Source organism: Ochotona princeps, chromosome 33 (assembly GCF_030435755.1).
Source record: "Ochotona princeps isolate mOchPri1 chromosome 33, mOchPri1.hap1, whole genome shotgun sequence".
NCBI lineage: Eukaryota > Metazoa > Chordata > Mammalia > Lagomorpha > Ochotonidae > Ochotona > Ochotona princeps.
This window is the reverse complement of record NC_080864.1, coordinates 3,165,849-3,186,313: the sequence shown is the minus strand read 5'-3', so window position 1 is coordinate 3,186,313 and position 20,465 is coordinate 3,165,849. Positions and strand designations below refer to the sequence as shown.

Here is a 20,465-nt window from a genome sequence, read left to right as displayed (position 1 = left end):
CCATCACCCTGCTAGCTGGCGGAAAGCAGGAGGGCACCCTTCTAATCTGGTCGCCCTGGAATGGCCACGACCTTTCCTGGTAGGGCCCGGGGTTTGAGTCCCCGCTCTGCTGCTCCAGCTCCCTGCTCGTGTAGACCATGGAGGCTGCAGTGGTGACGGGTCAAGGACTTGGGACATCCGGATGAAGTTCTGGGTCCCCAAGTTCGGCCCTGGCTGTTGGCATTTGGGGAGTAAAGCAGAAGGTAGGAGACTGTCCCTTTGTCTTTCAGACAGACACATCTGGGCTCAAGGAATCTGCACCCCGTCCCCAAACTGTCTGCCCAGCTCTGGCCCCAACTTCATCTCTCCCAGCCCGCCTTGTGCCGCTCCGTGGTTGTCAGTTTACATGTGTCTGTGTGATTCCAGGCATCTCTCTGTTTCCAGGGACAGACCTCACTGTGAGTCTGCACTCTGTGACATTCCCCAGCGTTTAGCCCAAGGTCCTGCGTTTGGGTGGTTCCTTCTAGAACCTTCCAGAGCCAGGCACAAGTGCACAGTGTAGATGAGTGACTAATGAGTGAACAGCTGACAATAACCCCTGCCCTGGAAGCAGTTTCCTTGTGGGAGGGAGTAGGGGGGAGGCATGGGGATGGGGAGGTAAGGGCCAGACACTGATGTCACAAAGGTGCCAGAAGGTTCTGGAATGTTCTAGAAGGTTAAATGGGGTAGTGGGATTATTGGACAGGGGGAAACCACGAAACCACCTACTGTTCAGGTCCCCAGGAAGGGCTGGCCTGTTGAGGCAAGAAGGAAGACCCGTGTGCTGAACAGATGTCCCAGCTCCTGATGCCTCACCGTGGTGGCCACAACCTTACCTCATGAAGAGGGGCAGGTGTGGGGCCTGGCAGCTGGGCACAAGAGGGTGGCAGAGAGGGTGGCAGCAGGAAGCCGCGGGGATGCCAGCCCAGGTCTCTGACTCGGGCAGCACCGTGCAGGGCTGGTTAAAGTCTGTAGTGTCAGCTGTGTTCTTAGCAAATGTTGTCTATTCCCAATGTATTGCTAGGAGTTGGTTTACTTATTTTCTGCTGTTTGAAATGCAGCGAGAGAGAGAGAGAGAGAGAGAGAGAGAGAGAGAGAGAGAGAGAGCGCGAGCGAGCCATCCACTGATTCACTCCCCAAGTGGCCGCAACGGCTGAAACTGAGCCAATCCGAAGCAAGGAGCCAGGAGCTTCTTCCAGGTCTCCCATGCAGGTGCAGGGTCCCAAGGCTTTGGGCCGTCCCCCACTGCTTTCCCAGGCCACAGGAAGGGAGCTGGATGGGAAATGGAGCAGCCGGGATATGAGGCTATTACCCCTAGGGGATGCCGGCACTTGCAAGGCGAGGATTTACCCACTGCGCCTGCCATCGTACTAGGTCCTCAAATACATAAATCTAAGAAAAAGACAACAAAAAGTTGTATATTTAACAATATTTTTTTTCCTGGCTGTTCCCTAAATGATACAATTGAACAGCCCTGTAGGTAGAGTTTACATTATATCTGGTATCACCAGTCATAAAGATGGTTCATGAGTCTAGAAAGACAGGCTGCCTTTATGGTACAGCTAACATCCTATAGGAACACCGGTTCAAGTCCTGGCTGCTCCACTTCCAATGCTGCTCCCTACTAATGCTCCTGGGACAGCAGGAACCTTCAAAAGCACATGGATCGGCACAGATTTAATGCCAACCCGGTGCCGTTTCATGGTCTAGATGGCTATTTAGGAACCGTGTGTGAAGGGTTCCCTGAACTGATACCCTGAGACCGCTGACGAGCAAGAATATTCTGGAAGATTTCAAAACACATTGTCCCCCATACAATGACCTAGTGACTTGACCTTACAGCCACACCATCTCAGTGACCCTTCTGGACACCAGCTGGACCTCCTCTCTTGAAGTGCCCATCGCTCCGTAGTCTGGCACGCTCTCCTCTCTCGCTCAGCCCAGGGCAGGCATGACCATGGAACCCTCATGTTCTCGGCAGACATGAGCAGCGACTGGAGGAGGGTCTCCCTGCCAGTCCTGCTCAGGTCTCGTTTTTGACCTTCTGCAGTACCATCAAGAGCAGTCCTGTGGAGGTGGTGAAGGCCGAGCCCCCTGTGACTCTGGAAGAGGAGCCTGAGGACCATGGGACAGACACCAGCAAGCCGTCAGGTGTGCTGAGCCAAGGGGCGGCAGGGGGCGCGAAGGACACGCTGACTGGACCAACAGCCGTGCACAGGGATGTGTGACCCTGTAGGGCCCAGCCTGTGCACTTCCGTCACAAGCGAGTAGCCGACAGCATGGGGCAGGGCCGTGAGGCACTTGCTTGCCAGACTGGCACTTGGCATCCCTGTGCACACACAACGTGGCCAGTGCTGCCTGGATCTGTGAATGTGTTAGTTGGGTGTGATGGCCGCAGCTGGACTCGGGGGACCTTGCCAGCCATAAGGCAGAATCTCTGTCCACAGGTGCTCTTTTGCAAAAGAGATGTGATATGGGCAAGCAAGCCATCCCACTTGGACGGGTGTTTAACTGGCAGGGTTTAAGCAACCAGGGAGGGGGTGGGAATTAATTCCTGTATCCTGTATCACAGAGCCTGGGTTTGGGGCCTGACTCCATTTCCGATGTAGCTTCCTGCCAGCACACACACCCCCGAAGGCAGTGAACAATGGCCCTAATACTTGGGTCCTTGCCAGCTGCGTGGAAGACATGGCTGGGGTTTAGGGCTCCTGGCCTCGGCCTGGTACCGTGTTGGCTGTGGCAGGGAGTGAATGACAGTCAACCCAGCAAACCCCCAAAGTTAGAAGATCAATAGAAACCATTGCCACTGTCCCCGCCCCCTCTGCCTCCCCCGCACCCCGGGGCCTACCTGCAGTTCCCCTCAGCCTGTGGACCACCGAGCAGAGTGGAGAAGTCCTCCTGAGGCTCTCAAAGCACGGGCCGGGCCACGAGACCCCGATGACCATCCCCGAGTTCTTCCGCGACTCCGTCAACCGCTTCAGCACCCACCCAGCTCTGGCCTCCAAGAACGGCAAGAAGTGGGAGACGCTGACCTTCACCCAGTACTATGAGGCCTGTCGGAAGGCTGCCAGGTCCCTCATCAAGGTAAGGGCTCTGTCGCTGCTGCCCTGCCCTCCCACCCCGTCCCGCGGTGCCCCGCCTCAGTCCGTTCCTATCCACTTTGCGTCTGAGGTGGGAGACCTATACACACCGCAGTTCCCCGGTTCTTAAAAGTTTGTTATTCATTGATTGATTTGAAAAGCAGAGACACATCACGCAGGATGAGACAGCAGCAGAGATAGATTCAACCTGCTGGTCCGCTTTCCAGGTGCTTGCCACAGCCGGGGGTGGCGGGGAGCCGGGTCACAGGCAGAAACTGGGAGCTCCATCCGGGTCTTCCACATGGGTGCCGTCACTTCTCCCAGGTGCTGTTGATTACACAGACTAGCCTTCATACATCCTGGGAGCAGAAAGGGTGAAGCAGATGGCCCCAGGGAGGCCCGGATGGAGCTCCGGGCTCCTGGCTTCAACCTGGCTCAGCTCTGGCCGTTACAGCCATTTGGGCAGTGAGCCAGCAGACAGAAGATCTCTCTCTCTCTCTGTCTTTCAAATACATAAATGAAAAATAATCTTAGAAAAAAAAAACCTCATCGATCAAGAAGGTAGACACACTGTTTATACTGCTGGTGTTGAGTTCTAACGGGGCGGATGCTTTTTAAATGGTCCCTGGCTCGCTTTGCTCTGAAGTGGCCTGGAAGTGGGTGGAGGTGACAGGTGCGAGGGCGTGGCCGTGCACCTGCCGCCCATCCGTTGGCCTCTCTCTTGCCTCGCAGCTGGGTCTACAGCGCTTCCACGCAGTTGGCATCCTGGGTTTCAACTCCATGCAGTGGTTCATAGCTGCGCTCGGCGCCATCCTGGCAGGGTAAGGTGCGTCCCCCGGAAGAGGAAGTGGGTTGTCATCACCCCCATCCCCCGGGGCCTGGCAGCAGGGTGTTGGGAGAACCTCTGCCTTGGCATTGTAAAGGCAACAGCAACAGCGAAAAGACTCAAGGCAGGCCTCACTGGTCACTGCGCAGGCAGGAAGGGCAAGTTGGAGGTCACCATGGGACGCCAGCTCGCGTGGCTGAATGAACAGAGAGGCTGCGGTTGTAAGAGGAAACGCAGGCTGAGTCGTGGCTTTGAGTTCCAGGGCTGAGACTTTGCGGTGGGACCTCGAACAAGCGGCATTGCTGGCCGGTCCCAGTTCTGCTCTTCTGGGAACTGGGAGGGCTGTGGGTATCCCAAGGGCTACTGTGGTCACAACATCACAGGTGTTCCCTGCATATCTGGTCTTCATCTCGGGCTCCTGCAATCCTGGCACCTGCCTGGAGGAGGAGGACACGTTGCAGTGTAGGAAGGGGAATGGGGGTGGGGGGGCGCATACGCCTGAAACCCTTCTTTTTTTCCCCAGGGGTCTCTGTGTTGGCATTTATGCCACGAACTCTGCCGACGCTTGCCAATATGTCATCACTCAGGCCAAGGTGAATGTCTTGCTGGTGGAAAACGACCAACAGCTTCGGAAGATCCTTTCGGTAAAGCTGGACCCGGCGCTGCCGGCCACGTCCCATCCCCAGGGGAACTCTGGGTTCCCGGCCTAGGTGTCCTTCGGCCCCCACGGGGTGGTGACGAGCAGTGGGTCCACCTGGTCTACCCAGCGAGGCCCCCCTCGAGGGGAGAAAGACGTGGAGGAGGCACGGTGGGCAGGGAAAAATTGGAATTTCCACATCACACGCCCTTGGGCTTATTACTCAGCCTCTGCTTCAAACCCATCATCACGTGGTATTTCCTGGGCATCCTGCAGCTGTTTAGAAACTTCCATTGTTGAATAAAGGATTTATTTATTTGAAAGACATTGGGGTTTATTCTCAAATGCCCCACCCACACCCCATCCCCCATCAGCTGGGACTGGGCAAAGCCAGGAGCCAGGAGCTCCAACCGGGTCTCCCCGGTGGCAGCAGGGGCCGGAGCACTGCCCACCCCAGGGGCACCCGCAAAGGAGCTGGGTGGGAAGTGGAACAGCTGGGACTGATGGGTGCTCTGATGCGATGGCCTGCCTCTACCCGTGCTGGGTCCACACCCACCCCACAGTGGCCTGCCCAGGGCCGTCCTGGCTCCACCGACTGACCGGCTGGCTGGCACCAAGGCGTCCATGGGTAGCATAGAGTTTCCACGGGGGAGGGCACGGGTTGGCCCTGTTTCAGGACTCCCCCCACCCCACCCCAGCCGCCTCCATCCTCCCCAGACCTGGGGTGCCAAGAAACCTACACACAAACTTTTCTTGTAGATTCCAGAAAGCAAGATGGAAACCCTAAAAGCCATCATCCAGTACAGGCTGCCCATGCGGGAGAGGAATAATAACCTATATTCTGTAAGTGGGGGTGGGGAGGAGGGAGGCGGGGTGTGAGTGAAGGAAGTGGGTGGGGCCTCTGCACAAGAAATAGGGGTGCCCGGAGCTGGTGTTGGGAGCGGGGAGCACCACCAGAAAGCTGCAGGGTGAAAAGCGTGACGGGGAATCACACTTTGCAGAGAGAGCTGACGGGACCCAGTGGGACGGGGGACAGCCGTCTCTCCTGCGGCCGGCTCGCCGCCATCCTCTGCTGTCCTTTCCCTCCGCAGTGGGACGACTTCATGGAGCTCGGCAACAGCGTGCCGGACCTCCAGCTCGACCGGATCATCGAGAGCCAGAAGGCGAACCAGTGTGCTGTTATCATCTACACGTCCGGCACCATGGGCAACCCCAAGGGCGTGATGCTCAGCCACGACAATGTGCGTTGTAGCTCCTCCCCTCCGTGAGGGCGGGCTTTAGACCGACTGTGTCCTACTCCACACACACACACACACACACACACACACACACACACACACACACGCACAGGGTTGCAGGGCGTCCCTGCCCAGTGAGGACTGGACAGAGCAGGACAGGGGGTGGGGCTGGACAGTGGAAGAGCCGAGTTCAAAGCCTTGCTCTGTGATCTCAGCCGAAACACGTGACATTGCCGAGCCTCAGTTTCCCCATCTGTAAAATGAGAGTGCTACAAGCCTAATGGCCCCATGGGGGTCTTCTAGCCAGTGTTTCTGTCTGTGGTTGCGTGGGTGCATGGATGCGGGGCAGGGCGGGGAAGCGGATATAGAGGGGCTGAGGTCACTGTTAGGGTAAGGCACAGTCCACCAGGTCTCAGCATGTAGCTCCACAGAGCCTCCGGTTGCCTCCAAGGAGAACCTGGAAATCGTGTGCTCGATGCCTGTGTCAGGCAGGTTTCTCGCTTTACGGCAATCCAGCTGTTATTTTATAAATGACCACACTGAAGGCCTCCAGAGAGGTGAGGTGGCCAGCCCAAGGTCACACGGTAAGGAACGTGTTAGAAGCAGGCTGAGAACCAGGGCCGGCTCTTCCCACTGTCCCGGCTGGTAACCACACTGCTTAATGTGTGGATTCATTTAGCTAACATCAAGAGGCATTAGGAAACTTTGGGAGCCTGCTGAAGAATAGCATGTGTAACACAAAAAGGTATTTTGTGAAGATTTTTTTTTTTTTAACTTATGACCGAGGCCAGTGTGTGCAGGTTCTGTGGGTTAAGCTTGTCTGTTTTCTGGAGTGTTGGTTCAAGTCCTAGTTACTCCACTTGTGATCCAACTCCCTACTCCAACATCTTGGAAGGCACAGCAGGTAACGACTCAAGTACCTGGGCCCCCGCCACACCTACAGGAGACCCCGAGGGAGTTCCTGGCTCCTGGCTTCCTAGTTATTACCAAATAGAGCTAAGCGGGCCATCTGCTTGCTGTGTTCTAGATCACATGGCTAGCGGGGACGCTGGCCAAGAACCTGGGCCTTACAAGTACCACGGGCAAGCAGGAGGCAGTGGTGAGCTACCTACCCCTCAGCCACATCGCAGCCCAAATGATGGACATCTGGCTGCCCATCAAGGTCGGGGGTGTCACGTACTTTGCTCAGACCGACGCGCTCAAGGTAGGGGCCACGTGGCTTAGTCATTTCTTTTGGCGTATATGTCTCCCGGAGGTTGGAGATGTGATATCCCCTTTTCTGGGTTTACATGTTTTGAATATTAGAACATTGTCTGTGTTCCCTTCCACTGGGCTCTGTGATGATGTACACTTCCTTTCTTCATCCTCCTCTTCATTTCCTCCACCCTATACACGCCAGGTAAATCACCCTGAACTAACTCAGCTGAGCCCCTTCCCACGCGGTGCAACTTTTTGGTTTTCCTGGAGTTACTGGTTGCATTTGTTTTTTTTCCTCCCCTGTCCAGTTGTTCCACCTGACCTGCCACTGCTCACTCTTAAGTCTCCAAGTATTCAAATTTCCTCTCTTATTTCTGTATTTATCTTTCTGCCTCAGGCTGGGCTGGCTTCTCTTAGGCTGTGTCTCCGGATGTGACACTTGAAGAGGGTGGGAGGGAGGGTCTGGCTTCTCTGAGTGCTTGTGGTGGGGACAGGTTTGAATGAAAGGGACGTGAGGAGAACAGGGTAGGACAGGGGGAGAGGCCGAGGTGGCTGAGGTGCACTTTGACCTCTGACAGACTGCAGGTTCAGCGGCCTTTGAAGGAGTCCAACTTCCCAGGTATTCCTGAATGTTAGCAGTTCTCTGGGAAAGAGGAAATTGAGGGCCCCTTGGGGCTCTGGATGGGACAGAAGCATATCTCCCCTTGTAGGAGGGACCTTCAATTTTCTTGAGTCTTTTTGTTATTATTACAACTTCATTTAACTGAGCAACATCCTTCGGTAGGTTTTTCAGAGTGGTCATGTGACAGAACATTTTCGTTCCCTCTGTGTCTGGATGTTGCAAACATTCACTGAGTGGACCGAGATCTCTGGGATTTCCCGGTCCTCTCTGCCTTAGCTCCCCCTCTAACGGGGTCCCTCGTCCAGCGAGTGAAGCTCCGACACAGGTGCTTGCTCTTATGAGGATTTATTGAAGGACAAACTAATTACATAATATAACAAAACAAGAAATCCAAGTATAATACAGAAGGGCAGTAACTACAGCATATTTACAGGCTTCCTCTTCTACTACTACTACTACTACTCTACCACTACTCCTCTTTGTTCTTCTTCTCCTTTGTTCTCTCTCAAACTTAGGTTAAAACCCTATCAACAGCCAATTGCAACAGGGCTGCTTGGCCATGCATCAAACACACCAATCACAGCCTTGATCACGCACACACACACCAATCACAACTCTGATCACGCGCACACCATGCAGACTGCATGAGACCTTGAACCAATCCTCTACAACTTCCTAAAACTTGTTTACTGCCTTTGTGCCTTGAGAAGACAATAACAAGCGCCATCTTGGGGCAAAGCCCCGCTCTCCACAATTCCCCCTTTTTGTTTTATTAACTAAGGGATCGTGCCTGTCTTAGGTGTTCCAAATTCAGCTTCCCTTACCCGTCATCGGCTAACCACCTGGCTCGTGGCGCCTGTCTTAGGTTGGTAAAGCCTTATTGGATACTTACCCGTCATTGACTACCGATCCAGCATGTTAAGCCATACTTTAGGGGAATCATTCTTTTGGAGAGCGAGAACGGCTTGAGCCAGGATCTGCTGTTGCAGGAGGTTCTTACGCGATTGATTCTTGGTATACACATACATTCCACAGTTGCAAACACACAAAAACACTAAACCACCAAACACACAGCTCAGAAAAATAAACACTCCAGAAAAATGATGCGTGGCGGTAGGGCTAGAGAAGAGAAAATCCCACCATCTACTATTGGAATCATGCTCTATAGCGGTCTGCACTTGGAGTAACTTGCCACTAGTTATAGTGGTGGCTACTTGATACTCTTCCAACTGTTTTTCATTACGCTTCAAATGATTTTTCAACTGTTCAGAATTTTGAAGGATTTGTGCGATGGGCAAAGAAACAGTAATTGATGGCAGAGGCAACACACGAGGCGTCCAAGAAACTTGAACATCCTCCACCAGATCAGGCAACAGATAAAAAATATCACCAAACCAATAAAGAACCTCAAGGTGCTCAAAGCACCCAACAAATGGAGAGGGTAATCCCATAAATGCCAATTCATCAGACCTAGCATTAGCTAAGCAAATATACTGAGGCTTAACTTCATACAACACAGAATAATTAGCTGCCGGAAACACAGTAAAATGACATACATTAATAGCATGTGTTAACAAACAAGGCTCTACAGATCGAACAAGACCATTACACACTGGACCTCCATCTGTAGGAACACAATCTTGCAGTTGAAATGTAACATTATGTTCATCAATATGAGTTCCATCAATTTGAGGCCTTAGAAAAGTGGAATCAACCAACACAGGTAATACATGAAAGGAACATAGCACTTTGGTAACTTGAGGAAAATAATAAACTGCCATTCCATAACACCACGTCGGGGTACAGGCTTGGCGGTGGCAGAATTAGTCAGCGGGAATCCTGGAGTCCACGCCTCCATTGTCTGAAGAAACATCAGTCCGGTCAGCATCCACCACATCCACAGGTTCATCTTGCTCTGATTTTCTTATTGTTCGCGTTAAACGTTCTGGCACCCACACTGGTCCGTCCGAGTCCTGCGGAAAAACACAAACTGCACCTCGCGTCCGTCGTAGGACAGGATGCGGGCCCTTCCATTGTTTTGTTAATACATCCTTCCACATCACCCAATCCTTACTAAAACCTGGGCCTGCTGCGTGACGCTCAGCAGCAGAACGACCATCCAAATCCAAATTCAAAAAATCACCTGAAGACCCAAAACCTCGATCACCTCGACTTGCACGGCGACTTCTCCAACGTGCATGGCAACTAGGAAGAACTAACAATTGGGCAATGCGCTCCCCTGGAGTAATAACTGTAATACCTCTAGGTGAAGAAAGCATAACTTTGACAATGCCTGTGAAGTCTGAATCTATTACTCCTGGGTGAACAACTAGACCTCGCATAGTTTTTGAGCTCCGTCCAAACACTATTCCTACTGTACCATCAGGGAGAGGCCCTTGGAAATCTGTCTCCAGGGCTTGTGGGCCCATCTCTGGAGTCAGTACCAAGTGGGAGGTGGCACAGAGGTCCAGTCCCGCGCTGCCAGGTGTGGCTCGGCGAATGACTCCTCCTTCTGTGCCTGTGGGTCCTGGTGCACCCCGTAAGCTCTGTAGGGGCCCCGGGATGCTGGGCCCCACTGCCCGTTTTTTGGCCTGTAACTTCTGACCAGGGGGCGGCCAATCATATCGGACATCGACCTACATTCATGTGCCCAATGATTTCCCTTGCCACAACGTTGGCAAAGCCTAGGTCGCGAAGTCGGTCGAGCCGGCCCTCTCTGGCGACAATCCCTTCTAAAATGTCCCAACTTCCCACATTTAAAACAAATGTGAGTACGACTTTCAGCCTGTCTTTCCTGTCGCATAGCATTCATAATGACTTTAGCCTGCTCTTTAGCCTGAATTACTCCTGCAGTAACTTGGTCATGCACATCCCTACAGAGTTTTATCCAAGTATCTAGTGGCTTATGCTTCCATGGGCGTATAGCCTCACGGCACCATCTATTTGCATTCTCATAGGCAAGTTGCTTTACCAGAGGCATGGCTTGTTCTACATCCGGGAATAATTTCCCTGCCACTTCCATGAGACGGCTCACAAAGTCTGCATAAGGCTCATTAGGTCCCTGAGTCACCTTTGCAATGGAATAACGCACATCACCCTTACTCTGTATTGCCTTCCAAGCTCCAGTGGCTACGTTAGCAACCTGTAAATACAATGGCTCAGGGTACTGAATCTGCTGTTGTTGGCCAGCATGAGCACCTTCCCCTAATAATGCCTCCTCATTCCATGTGGGGTTCCCAGCCTGAGCATTACGGCGGGCAATATCTATTGCTAGCTCTCGGCAAGCAGCTCTCCAAAGCAAGTATTGGCCTGGGGAGAGAGTGGCCTTGGCTACATTCCTCCAGTCCTCAGGAGTCAAAACATCAGCAGCCAACTGATCCAAAACAGCCATAGTGTAAGGCGCATGAACCCCATAAGAATCCACAGCAATCTTCAAATCTTTTATTAACTTGAAATTTAAGGGGTCATGCAAACGAACTGCAGGGTTCTGGGTCCTGTCCTCTCTAACAGGAAAAACTTGCTTGGCTCCAACAATATCATGCCATGACTGAACCTCCCTGGGCTGCGGCCTCACTGCCTCACTGGGCGCAGCCCACCCAGGGGGATCGGAGTGTGGCCAAGGCGGTGCACTGGGTGCCACCAGAGGCTCCCGAGGGGGTGGCACAGGAGTCCGTCGGGCCTTTCTAGGCGGCTTTAAGGCTAGCTTCTTGGTGCCCTTGGTCACAGCATCCAGCTCCTCACCCGAATGTTCTTCCTCACTATCCTGACTACTTTCAGGTTCTGCTCTCTCACCAACACTACTTGGCTGAGAAGCTTCCTCCTGAAGCTTGCGGAGAGCTGCTTCACCTTCTTGTAACAATTCCTTGAATTTATCTGTCTTATCTACCAGACAAGACTTAATCAGAGACCAGAATCCCACAGTACCCGGAGGGAGAGGTTTAAGTTGATCAGCTTTAGATAAATCCCTTCCGAGATGTTCCCACTGTGGCACATTTAGCATACCCTCTTCTAAAAACCAAGGGGCATGCTGCTGCACTGTTTGTAAAAATGAAAGCACTGTTTTTGCCTTTACCGGCGTGCCGTTTTTCTTCAGCAACCTCTGCAAAAGATTCTGCATTTTTACAGAAGACTGCAAGTTCCCCATTCCGTCGCTTATTGCGACCTTGAAAGGACCTTGAAAGGATCGTCGCTTCACCGCGAGCTTCAAAAGAATTTTCGTTTTTGCCGCAAATTTCAAAAAAATTGTCGCTTTCACCGCGATCATTGGTGTGCACACCCCTGCCGATAGGCAGCTCCCTGAGCTTTTCGCTCAGTTACTTATTTTATTATTATTATTTTTTCCCTTTAGCGGCTTCCTGAGCTATCTGCTCAGTTGCAAACTCCCTGAGCAAAGGCTCAGTTGAAAACTAATTGCAGCTGTAAGCAACTCCCTGAGCAATTTGCTCAGCTAATTAACTTCTTGGTACTCACCGGCTGACTTTTATCATCCGAGCCACGGCACCAGATAACGGGGTCCCTCGTCCAGCGAGTGAAGCTCCGACACAGGTGCTTGCTCTTATGAGGATTTATTGAAGGACAAACTAATTACATAATATAACAAAACAAGAAATCCAAGTATAATACAGAAGGGCAGTAACTACAGCATATTTACAGGCTTCCTCTTCTACTACTACTACTACTACTCTACCACTACTCCTCTTTGTTCTTCTTCTCCTTTGTTCTCTCTCAAACTTAGGTTAAAACCCTATCAACAGCCAATTGCAACAGGGCTGCTTGGCCATGCATCAAACACACCAATCACAGCCTTGATCACGCACACACACACCAATCACAACTCTGATCACGCGCACACCATGCAGACTGCATGAGACCTTGAACCAATCCTCTACAACTTCCTAAAACTTGTTTACTGCCTTTGTGCCTTGAGAAGACAATAACAAGCGCCATCTTGGGGCAAAGCCCCGCTCTCCACACCCCTCCACTGTCTTGTCAAAGCACAGCAACGTTTCAGCTCAAAGCAGCTCGCGTGGATTAGCTGATGGTCCAACGTGGGCCTCGCGGGGCTCCCACCAAGGAGTCAGCGGAGTCCCCCTCCATCTTCCTGCCTTCCTGAGGAGGGTCCCTCCCTCCCTCCCTCCTCAAGCCAGCAGAGTCGAACCTTCCAGTAGGCACACCCTCTTTCTCTCTTCCACCACTCTGACCCCTGCCTCCCTCTCACACAGACCCTCCTACATCCCTGGGTCACCGGAGTCGTCCAGGGGAACGACTGTGCCCATCAAGGTCACTCCCACAGGTTAAACCTCGGGGCCTCTGTACTTCCTTCTAGAAGGTTCCTGACGCTGCTCTAAGTACTGGCTGACTGAGTTCTTGGCTTCCATGTATCCTGATGCCTGTCAGCTGTGTGTGGACACACCGTGGGTTCTCAGTGAATGTCCCCCTTGTGGGCTGCACACACACACACACACACGTTCGCTCACAACATCACTTACAGGGCCTGAGAAGTTGTCCCATATTTCGCATCAACCCCAAACAGTTCTACACTGCCTACTAAAGGGGTCGGGGAGGGGGAGGCAGAGGCGTGGTCCACCTTTGAAGAGACTTCCAGGCTGTGTTCAGTTGAACAGCACCATCTCCCATCCCCCACCATTAGTGGGTGCAAGACATTCTGGCCTCTCCACACGCTCCCCCCTGCACCTGCTGTCCTCCTGCTGGCACTGATCTCCTCCGTGACAAGTGGCGTGGTGGGCACCTTGACCGTGCTCTGCTGAGACCTGCCCAGGCTCCTCTCTGGCTGTTGGTCCCAGCTTCTCGTTGGGTCTCCAGGGCTCTCCGCACGCTCCGGCCACACATCCTAGGTGCTTGCCTTCTGCTTTTCTCACAGCTGTTGGAAGAGCACACAGTACTTCATGTTTAAGTTCAATCTATTGATAAAATTTTTTAAAGATTTATTTTTATTGGAAAGTCAGATATACAGAGAGGAGGAGACAGACAGGAAGATTCTCCGTCCAATGATTCACTCCCCAGTGACCGCAATGGCTGGAACTGAGCCAATCTGAAGCCAGGAGCCAGGAACTTCCTCCAGGTCTCCCACACGGGTGCAGTGTCCCAAAGCCTTGGGCCGTCCTCCACTGCTTTCCCAGGCCACAAGCAGGGAGCTGGATGGGAAGTGGAGCTGCCGGGATTAGAACCGGCGCCCATATGGGTTCCCGGCGCGTTCAAGGCGAGGACTTTAGCCGCTAGGCCACGCCGCCAGGCCCATTTTGTTTTCTTTTTGCAGTGGAGGTATGCTTCCTGCCACTGGCACCTGGGCACTCTTGTTGGAAGGTCTGGCTTCACGCTGGGGTCTGGGACTCTGCCCTGCTGACCCCTGGGTCTGCGTGTATTCTGGCGCCACACAGATGTGGTTACACTGGTTTTAGACAGTTCTTCTGGAGCCGTCTCAGCGGCAGATCCGTTTGGTTTGAGTTGAATGAAGGTGCTTACTTGACCGACAGAAAACTTAAAAATTCAAGCACCTAAACCTTTTGATTTCTGTCCCCTTGCAACACCGCCTAAGCCAGCCTGGGTCCTCACTTCTCTGTGCGAGTCAACAGCGGCTTGTTGACTCGTTTGATCTGGGTTTTGGCAGGGGCGGCCTGGGACCGCAGGCCAGTTCTGACTGAGGAGGAATCGGATCCCTTTAGACAGTTGTGTAGTGTCCCCTGCCCGAGCGGCCTCCCAGGGCCAGCTGAACGCTTCGTTCCCCAAGGGACGCTGATGCCCCAAGGGGCATGTGCCCCAGGAACGCCTCGTGGGTGACCGCCCTTCACCCGATCCCTAGAGCAAATGCAAGCATCGGATTGGCTCACCCCGGGGCCCGAAGTCCACCCTCACCCCGGCAGCCGAGGGAGGGCCGTCCGGCGTGCTGTGGAGCGGGTGGGCAGGCGGGGAGAGACCCATGGCTGTGGCCCCACCTGCAGGGCTCGCTGATCGGCACACTGCAGGAGGTGAAGCCCACAGCCTTTCTTGGGGTGCCCCGCATCTGGGAGAAGATGCAGGAGACGATAAGACAGAGCGTGAGCAAGTCCTCGAGCCTGAAGAAGAAGGTGTTCTCGTGGGCCAAGAACGCCGGACTCAGGGTCAACACGAGGAAGATGATGGGGTAGGCTGCGGGGGGATGGTGGGAACGAGGAAGCCCAGCCTCCCCAGGTGCCCAAGCCTGGCCTCCCACCATGGAGGCAGCGGACCTCTCCCGAGCCCCATCTCGTCCCCAGGAAACGTGATACCACTGTGAGCTACCGCATGGCCAAGGCCCTGGTGTTCAGCAAGGTCAGGAGCTGGCTGGGCCTGGACCACTGCCGTTACTTCATCAGCGGGGCCGCGTCACTGTCCTCGGAGACTTCCGAGTTCTTCCTCAGCCTGGATATTCCCATTGGCGAGATGTACGGCCTTAGTGAGAGTTCGGGACCCCACACGGTGTCCACCCAGCACAACTACCGCCTTCTCAGGTGCCAGGCTCCCTGGCGGGTGGGCGCGGGTCCCCCCGTCTCAGCAAGGCCTCCATTAGCTTCCATGTGCCCCACACCTCCCGCCTGTGGAAGCCAAGCCTCTCACAGTCCAATGGCCGGGGGCCAGCTGCAATGCCTTGCGCTGTCCTCTACCCCGCTGCCTCTTGCATGATCCTCCCCCACCCACCATGAGAGCCTCAACACCCCATCCCTGGGATGCCCCACCTCAGACCCCTGCCTGGGTCCTCCCTGGCCTTCTCCCAGGACCAAGAACCAGAACCTAGCCTGTCTCTCCCCAACTCCTCCCGGCGGCTGCCTCCTGGCCTGGCTGCTCTCCCAGACTGGGGCCTCTCCAGTTATCCGGGGTCTGGCTGGGGAAGCCGACTGTCAGTTGAATCTTCCCAGTGAGGCAAAATCACGTGCTGCCCTTGACTTTAACCCCTGTCCACTCAGTCGTTGCCCCATTTGGGCTGTTTCGTGTGGAACCCAAAGGCCCACTCAAATTCCTTGGAAACCAAAGGGCATGCCATCCCTGGAGATAAGGCCCTTCCTGGTAGGGCACAAAAGGCACGGATGCCAACCTCTACCTCCAGTATGTTTTCAAGATCTATGTCTTTATATGAAAGGCAGAGAGAGAGGGAGAATACTTCGTATTGGCTGGCTTACCTCCCAAAAACCCTCAAGACCAGAGCCAGGGGCCAGGAGCTCCATCTGGGATCCCCATGGGGGTAGCAGGCAACTCCTGAAGCCAGCACCTGCTGCCCTCCAGGGTGGATACCAGTAGAGAGACGGGTCAGAAGCAGAGCAGCTGGGCCTCAAACCATGGACATGGGAGCCCCTAGGGGCGGTGAAGAGCTCCCCCCTCCACACTGGGGCCCTGGACGAGTCATCCAATACCAAGAACCACCAAATGGCTGACTCACGGTTCTGGAGGGCAGATGTGCTGTGTCAAGGAGTAGGGCATGAGCAGCCGCACGTGGGGCTGGCGGTCCCTGGGGGCTGAGGGTTGCAGGGGGAAACATCTCTGATCCCCAGCCCTGTCTTCACATGTCACCTCCATGCGTGAACCTGCTGCAAGGACACAGGCTCGTCCTGGATTACAGGCCAGCCTGACTGTGGGATGACTTCATCGTAGCTAGTCCGACCTGCAGCCTCCTAGTTCCCATCACGCTTGGGGAGTAGTTTTTTTTTTGAGGGGGAAAGGGGAGGAGAAGACACATTCAAACCATTCAAATAAATGTCCCGCCAAGGCAAAATCACCATAACTGTTTCTGGCATCAACAGTGCCCAGACCAAACACCCGTCAGGGTCCCTCCAAGGGTTCCTGGAGGTGTGGAACTGTAGGCAAGCTGGGGTGGGGGGAGGAGCAGGTGTTTGCATAGTTAGGACATGTAGTGTTGGGGTTCAAGCCCCAGCCTGGCTTCTGACTCCGGCTCCCTGCTGCACACACTCTGCCAAGTAGAAGGGTTGGCGCCAGGACTCCAGGCGGTGTTGGGGGGCCTGCAGCCCACTCGGGGATCCAGGATGTGTAGCTTTGAGCTCCTGGCTTCAGTGTGGTCCTCGTCTGGTTACTGCAGGCTTTGGGGCAGTGAACCACCAGATGGAAAAATCCCTGTTTGCTCTTTCTGCTTTAAAAAAGAAAAAAAATTATTGGAACGTCAGATATATATAGAGGAGGAGAGACAGAGAGAAAAATCTTCCATCTGTTGGTTTACTCCCCAAGTGGCCACAACGGCCAGAGCTGAGCCAATCCGAAGCCAGGAGCCAAGAGCTACTTCGGACTCTCCCACGCGGGTGCAGGGTCGCAAGGCTCTGGGCCGTCCTCCACTGCTTTCCCAGGCCACAGGCAGGGAGTTGGGAGGGAAGTGGAGCAGCTGGGACACAAACTGGTGCCCCTATGGGATCCCAGCGCATGCAAGGTGAGGACTTTAACCACTAGGCTACTGTGCCCTGGCCCTTCTTTGCCTTTCAAATCAACACACACACACACACACACACACACAATTTTGGTACAAAAAACAATTTGAAAACCATGCATTTTTTTTCCATAACATATTTTCCGTGACTATTTTGAAGACTGCACTTATGGCTAGAATTTATCCCACACACACACATGAGGTGTAAGAAGCCGCCCACAACAACCTGAGCTTTCAGATCCAGAGAGCGCTGGGAGTGGAACCCCATGGAGGAAGACGCTGGGAGTGAGACCCAACGCCGGGTCCCACTCCTGCCCGCTGGGCTGCAGGGGCAGGTGCCCGTGGCCGGTGTGTCTGACTGGCGGCTCCTTTGCCCCCCCACTCCTGCAGCTGTGGGAAGGTCCTGAGCGGCTGTAAGACCATGGTGTCCCAGCAGAACGCCAACGGCATCGGCGAGGTCTGCCTGTGGGGCCGCCACGTCTTCATGGGCTACTTGGACATGGAGGATGCCACCACGGAGGCCATCGATGAGGACGGCTGGTTGCACACTGGGGACCTGGGCCGCGTGGACAGCCAGAGCTTCCTGTACATCACGGGACGCATCAAAGGTAGGAGGGGACTGGGGTGAGCCTGCCTGCCCTTGCTGAGGCCCCGCCCCTGGGCCACACCTACCTGCACCTGCTGAGGCCCCGCCCCCTGGTTTGCACCTGCTGAGGCTCCGCCCCTCAGGCTCCCCAACCCCCTGAGCTTGCAGCCGGGCTCTGCCACTCCCCACACGTGACAACAGGCTCCAAGCTTGGCAGGATGGGCCTGGGAGACACGAGACCCTGCACTCTCACTCCCTGTTAGGAAAATGGAGCTAAGAGGCCAGTCTGTGTATTTATTTATGTGACAGAATGACACACAGAGTGCCCGATCACAGATTCCCTCCCTAAACACCTGCAGTAACCAACCGAAGGCCAAGGCCAGAGGCCGGGCACTCCCTGCAGGCCTCCCCCGTGGGCAGCAGAGACCCCAGCACTCAGCCCCCACCTGCTGCCTCCCACTGGCGCATGCGCAGGGCGCTAGAGTCAGGCGCCCCAGCCGGGACTCAAACCCAGGCCCTTGGCGTGCGCTTCTTTATCACTAAGCTACTTGTCCACGTCAGAGAAGTTTATTTTATTTTTTTTTTTAAGATTTATTTTTATTGGAAAGGTGGATATACAGAGGGGAGGAGAGACAGAGAGGAAGATATTCCATCCATTGATTTGCTCCCCAAGTGGCTGCAATGGCTGGAGCTGAGCCGATCCGAAGCCAGGAGCCTCTTCCGGGTCTCCCACATGGTGCAGGGTCCCAAGGCTTTGGGCCGTCCTCAACTGCTTTCCCAGGCCACAGGCAGGGAGCTGGATGGGAAGCGGGGCTGCCGGGATTAGAACCGGGGCTCATATGGGATCCCAGGGTGTGCAAGGTGAGGACTTTCGCCACTAGGCCACCGTGCTGGGGGCCTTTCCACAAACTTTGAAGCAGGATGGCTTGGTCACTTTGCAAGACCCCAGGGTTGGTGTTGGGGAAAGACCGGTTGGTGGAAGTGGAAGAAGGTGTACATCATGGACAGCAGGTGGCGCCAGTGCGTTGGGGGCAGTTCTCTGAGTCAGCTACACACACACACACACACACACACACACACTCCCTCCCCTCCAACCCCCAGGACAGGCAGCCGGGCTGTCGGATACAGTCCACTTTGCCAATTTGTAAGACACCGCCACAGGTGCAGCTGGGCAGGCAGGTGCACCCCACTGTGGGGAAAGCGGCATCACCAGCCAGCCTGTGTTACAGAAATCCTCATTACGGCGGGTGGCGAGAACGTGTCCCCGGTGCCCATTGAGACCCTGGCGAAGCAGAAGATTCCCATTATCAGCCACGCCGTGCTGGTGGGAGACAAGGCCAAGTTCCTGAGTATGCTGCTCACACTGAAGGTAGGCTGCCATCCGTGCCCTCCTCCGCAGAGGGTCGGGGGTGAGGGTTGGGATGGGCAGGTGGCACCGGCCACGGACAGGCCCCAAGTGGTGACACGGGTGTCCCCCCTGGGGTGGGGCGTGGCGGGGACAGTGTGAGACCGACTGGCTAAGCGGGGAGCCGCTGGACAAGCTGAGCCCGGAGGCACTCAACTTCTGCCGAGCCGTGGGCAGCCTGGCGAGCACCGTGACGGAGGTGGTGAGGCTGCGGGACCCCCTGGTGTACACGGCCATCCAGCAGGGCATCGACGCCGTCAACGCGGAGGCCATCTCCAACGCGCAGAAGATCCGCAAGTGGCTGATCTTGGAGAAGGACTTCTCCATTGTAACCGGGGAGCTAGGTGAGCGGGGCGCCCATCCTTGGCTTGTGCCTGGGTTCCCATGGGCTCCAAACGGATGGATCCTTTATCCTGAGGGGGTCTGTGTGACCAGCTAGGGACTGGTGGGCGTGGGATAGCAGCTGCCACTTGCAGCTAATGGGCTCCCAGCTCCCTGACCACAGACTCATCCCGGGGCAATGTGTGTCCCGCGTCTGGGAGTGAGATTTGAACTCCTCCCTGCAGGCTCCGAGCAGGACCGTCCTTGGCACCAGTTAGCCCTCTGCTTCCAACACCCTCCTCTCCCAGTCCTCTGCCGGGACGGCTCCTGCTCACCGTCCAGGCCTCATCCTGCAAGCTGCCTGCCCACAGTGGCCCTTCCCTTCCCCATGTTGGCTCAAGTGACCATCCTTAGCCCTGGACCTATACCACCCGGGGCTCGCGACGGCTCCTGCCTTGTCAGTTCTTGTGTTACTGTAAGAAAATACCAGAGGAGCGTTTGTGTTGCAAAGAACAGAGGTTTCAGTTCACAGCTGTTGGTGGCCGGAAAGTCCGAAGGGCATGGCTCTGGCTCCGGCCCAGCCCCGACAGAAGCTGGCTTAGCCGCTTTTCTCCTCTCTTGTCAGGTCCGACGACAAAAATCAAGAGGCATTTCATAAACCTCAAATACAGGCAGCAAATCGAGAGCCTATACCAATGACTGTGCAAGCGGCTGCACTTGCTGCGGGCTGACCCACGGTGAGACGTGGGTGCGAGGTATGGCCCGCTAGGTGTGGCTGCGCCATGACCGACTGGGCCTGAGAGCGCCATGACCAACTGGGCCTGAGAGCGCCATGACCGACTGGGCCTGAGAGCGCCCCTCGCATGGCAGGCCCACCGGGGAGCAGAAGCAGAGTGCGTGTGGACTCTGGGATGCCCCTATGGGAGTCTGGTGCCACAGCACGTGCCCAGTGCTTCCTGCCTTTTCTGGTTAAGCTCCTGCATGGGCCAGGAACCCTGGACGGCTGGCCCCTCTTGGGGACAGCAAGGAGCGGAGAGGTGAGCCCTGCTCACCTGCCAGGTGTCCAGGCAGCCGCACAGCACGGGAGCTCCTGGATAACTCCCGCCTGGGAAAAGTGTCCCGCCTCTGATGC

The 20,465-nt window shown here is 55.0% G+C and overlaps 1 protein-coding gene across 8 annotated transcripts; it reads left to right on the top strand.

Moving 5' to 3' along the window:
- The first annotated feature begins 704 nt into the window (after positions 1-704).
- On the top strand, positions 705-20,070 carry LOC131478465 (long-chain-fatty-acid--CoA ligase ACSBG2-like). Of its 8 annotated transcripts, none has more exons than XR_009244473.1 (14): positions 705-871; positions 2,069-2,169; positions 2,873-3,102; positions 3,831-3,919; positions 4,448-4,568; positions 5,321-5,404; positions 5,653-5,802; positions 6,827-7,003; positions 14,578-14,759; positions 14,872-15,105; positions 17,458-17,629; positions 18,837-18,976; positions 19,254-19,356; positions 19,959-19,975. XR_009244473.1 is itself a non-coding variant. In XM_058658058.1 (14 exons), the coding sequence occupies exons 1-14, from the start codon at positions 858-860 to the stop codon at positions 20,030-20,032; spliced, it is 1,914 nt and encodes a 637-aa protein (XP_058514041.1). In that variant the 5' UTR covers positions 705-857; the 3' UTR covers positions 20,033-20,070. The 8 variants fall into 8 exon arrangements, 7 of the variants coding, with proteins under 7 accessions (XP_058514041.1, XP_058514040.1, XP_058514042.1 ...); XM_058658058.1 differs by having other exon boundaries at positions 17,412-17,629; positions 19,257-19,356; positions 19,959-20,070; XM_058658057.1 differs by having other exon boundaries at positions 17,412-17,629; positions 19,959-20,070.
- The last annotated feature ends 395 nt before the right edge of the window (positions 20,071-20,465 follow it).

Bases quoted from the DNA above. Each gene is read 5' to 3' on its own strand.
- LOC131478465 (XM_058658056.1), top strand. The intron at 5,803-6,826 runs GTGCGTTGTAGC...GCTGTGTTCTAG, and splicing joins TGATGCTCAGCCACGACAAT to ATCACATGGCTAGCGGGGAC. The intron at 15,106-17,411 runs GTGCCAGGCTCC...CCACTCCTGCAG, and splicing joins CACAACTACCGCCTTCTCAG to CTGTGGGAAGGTCCTGAGCG.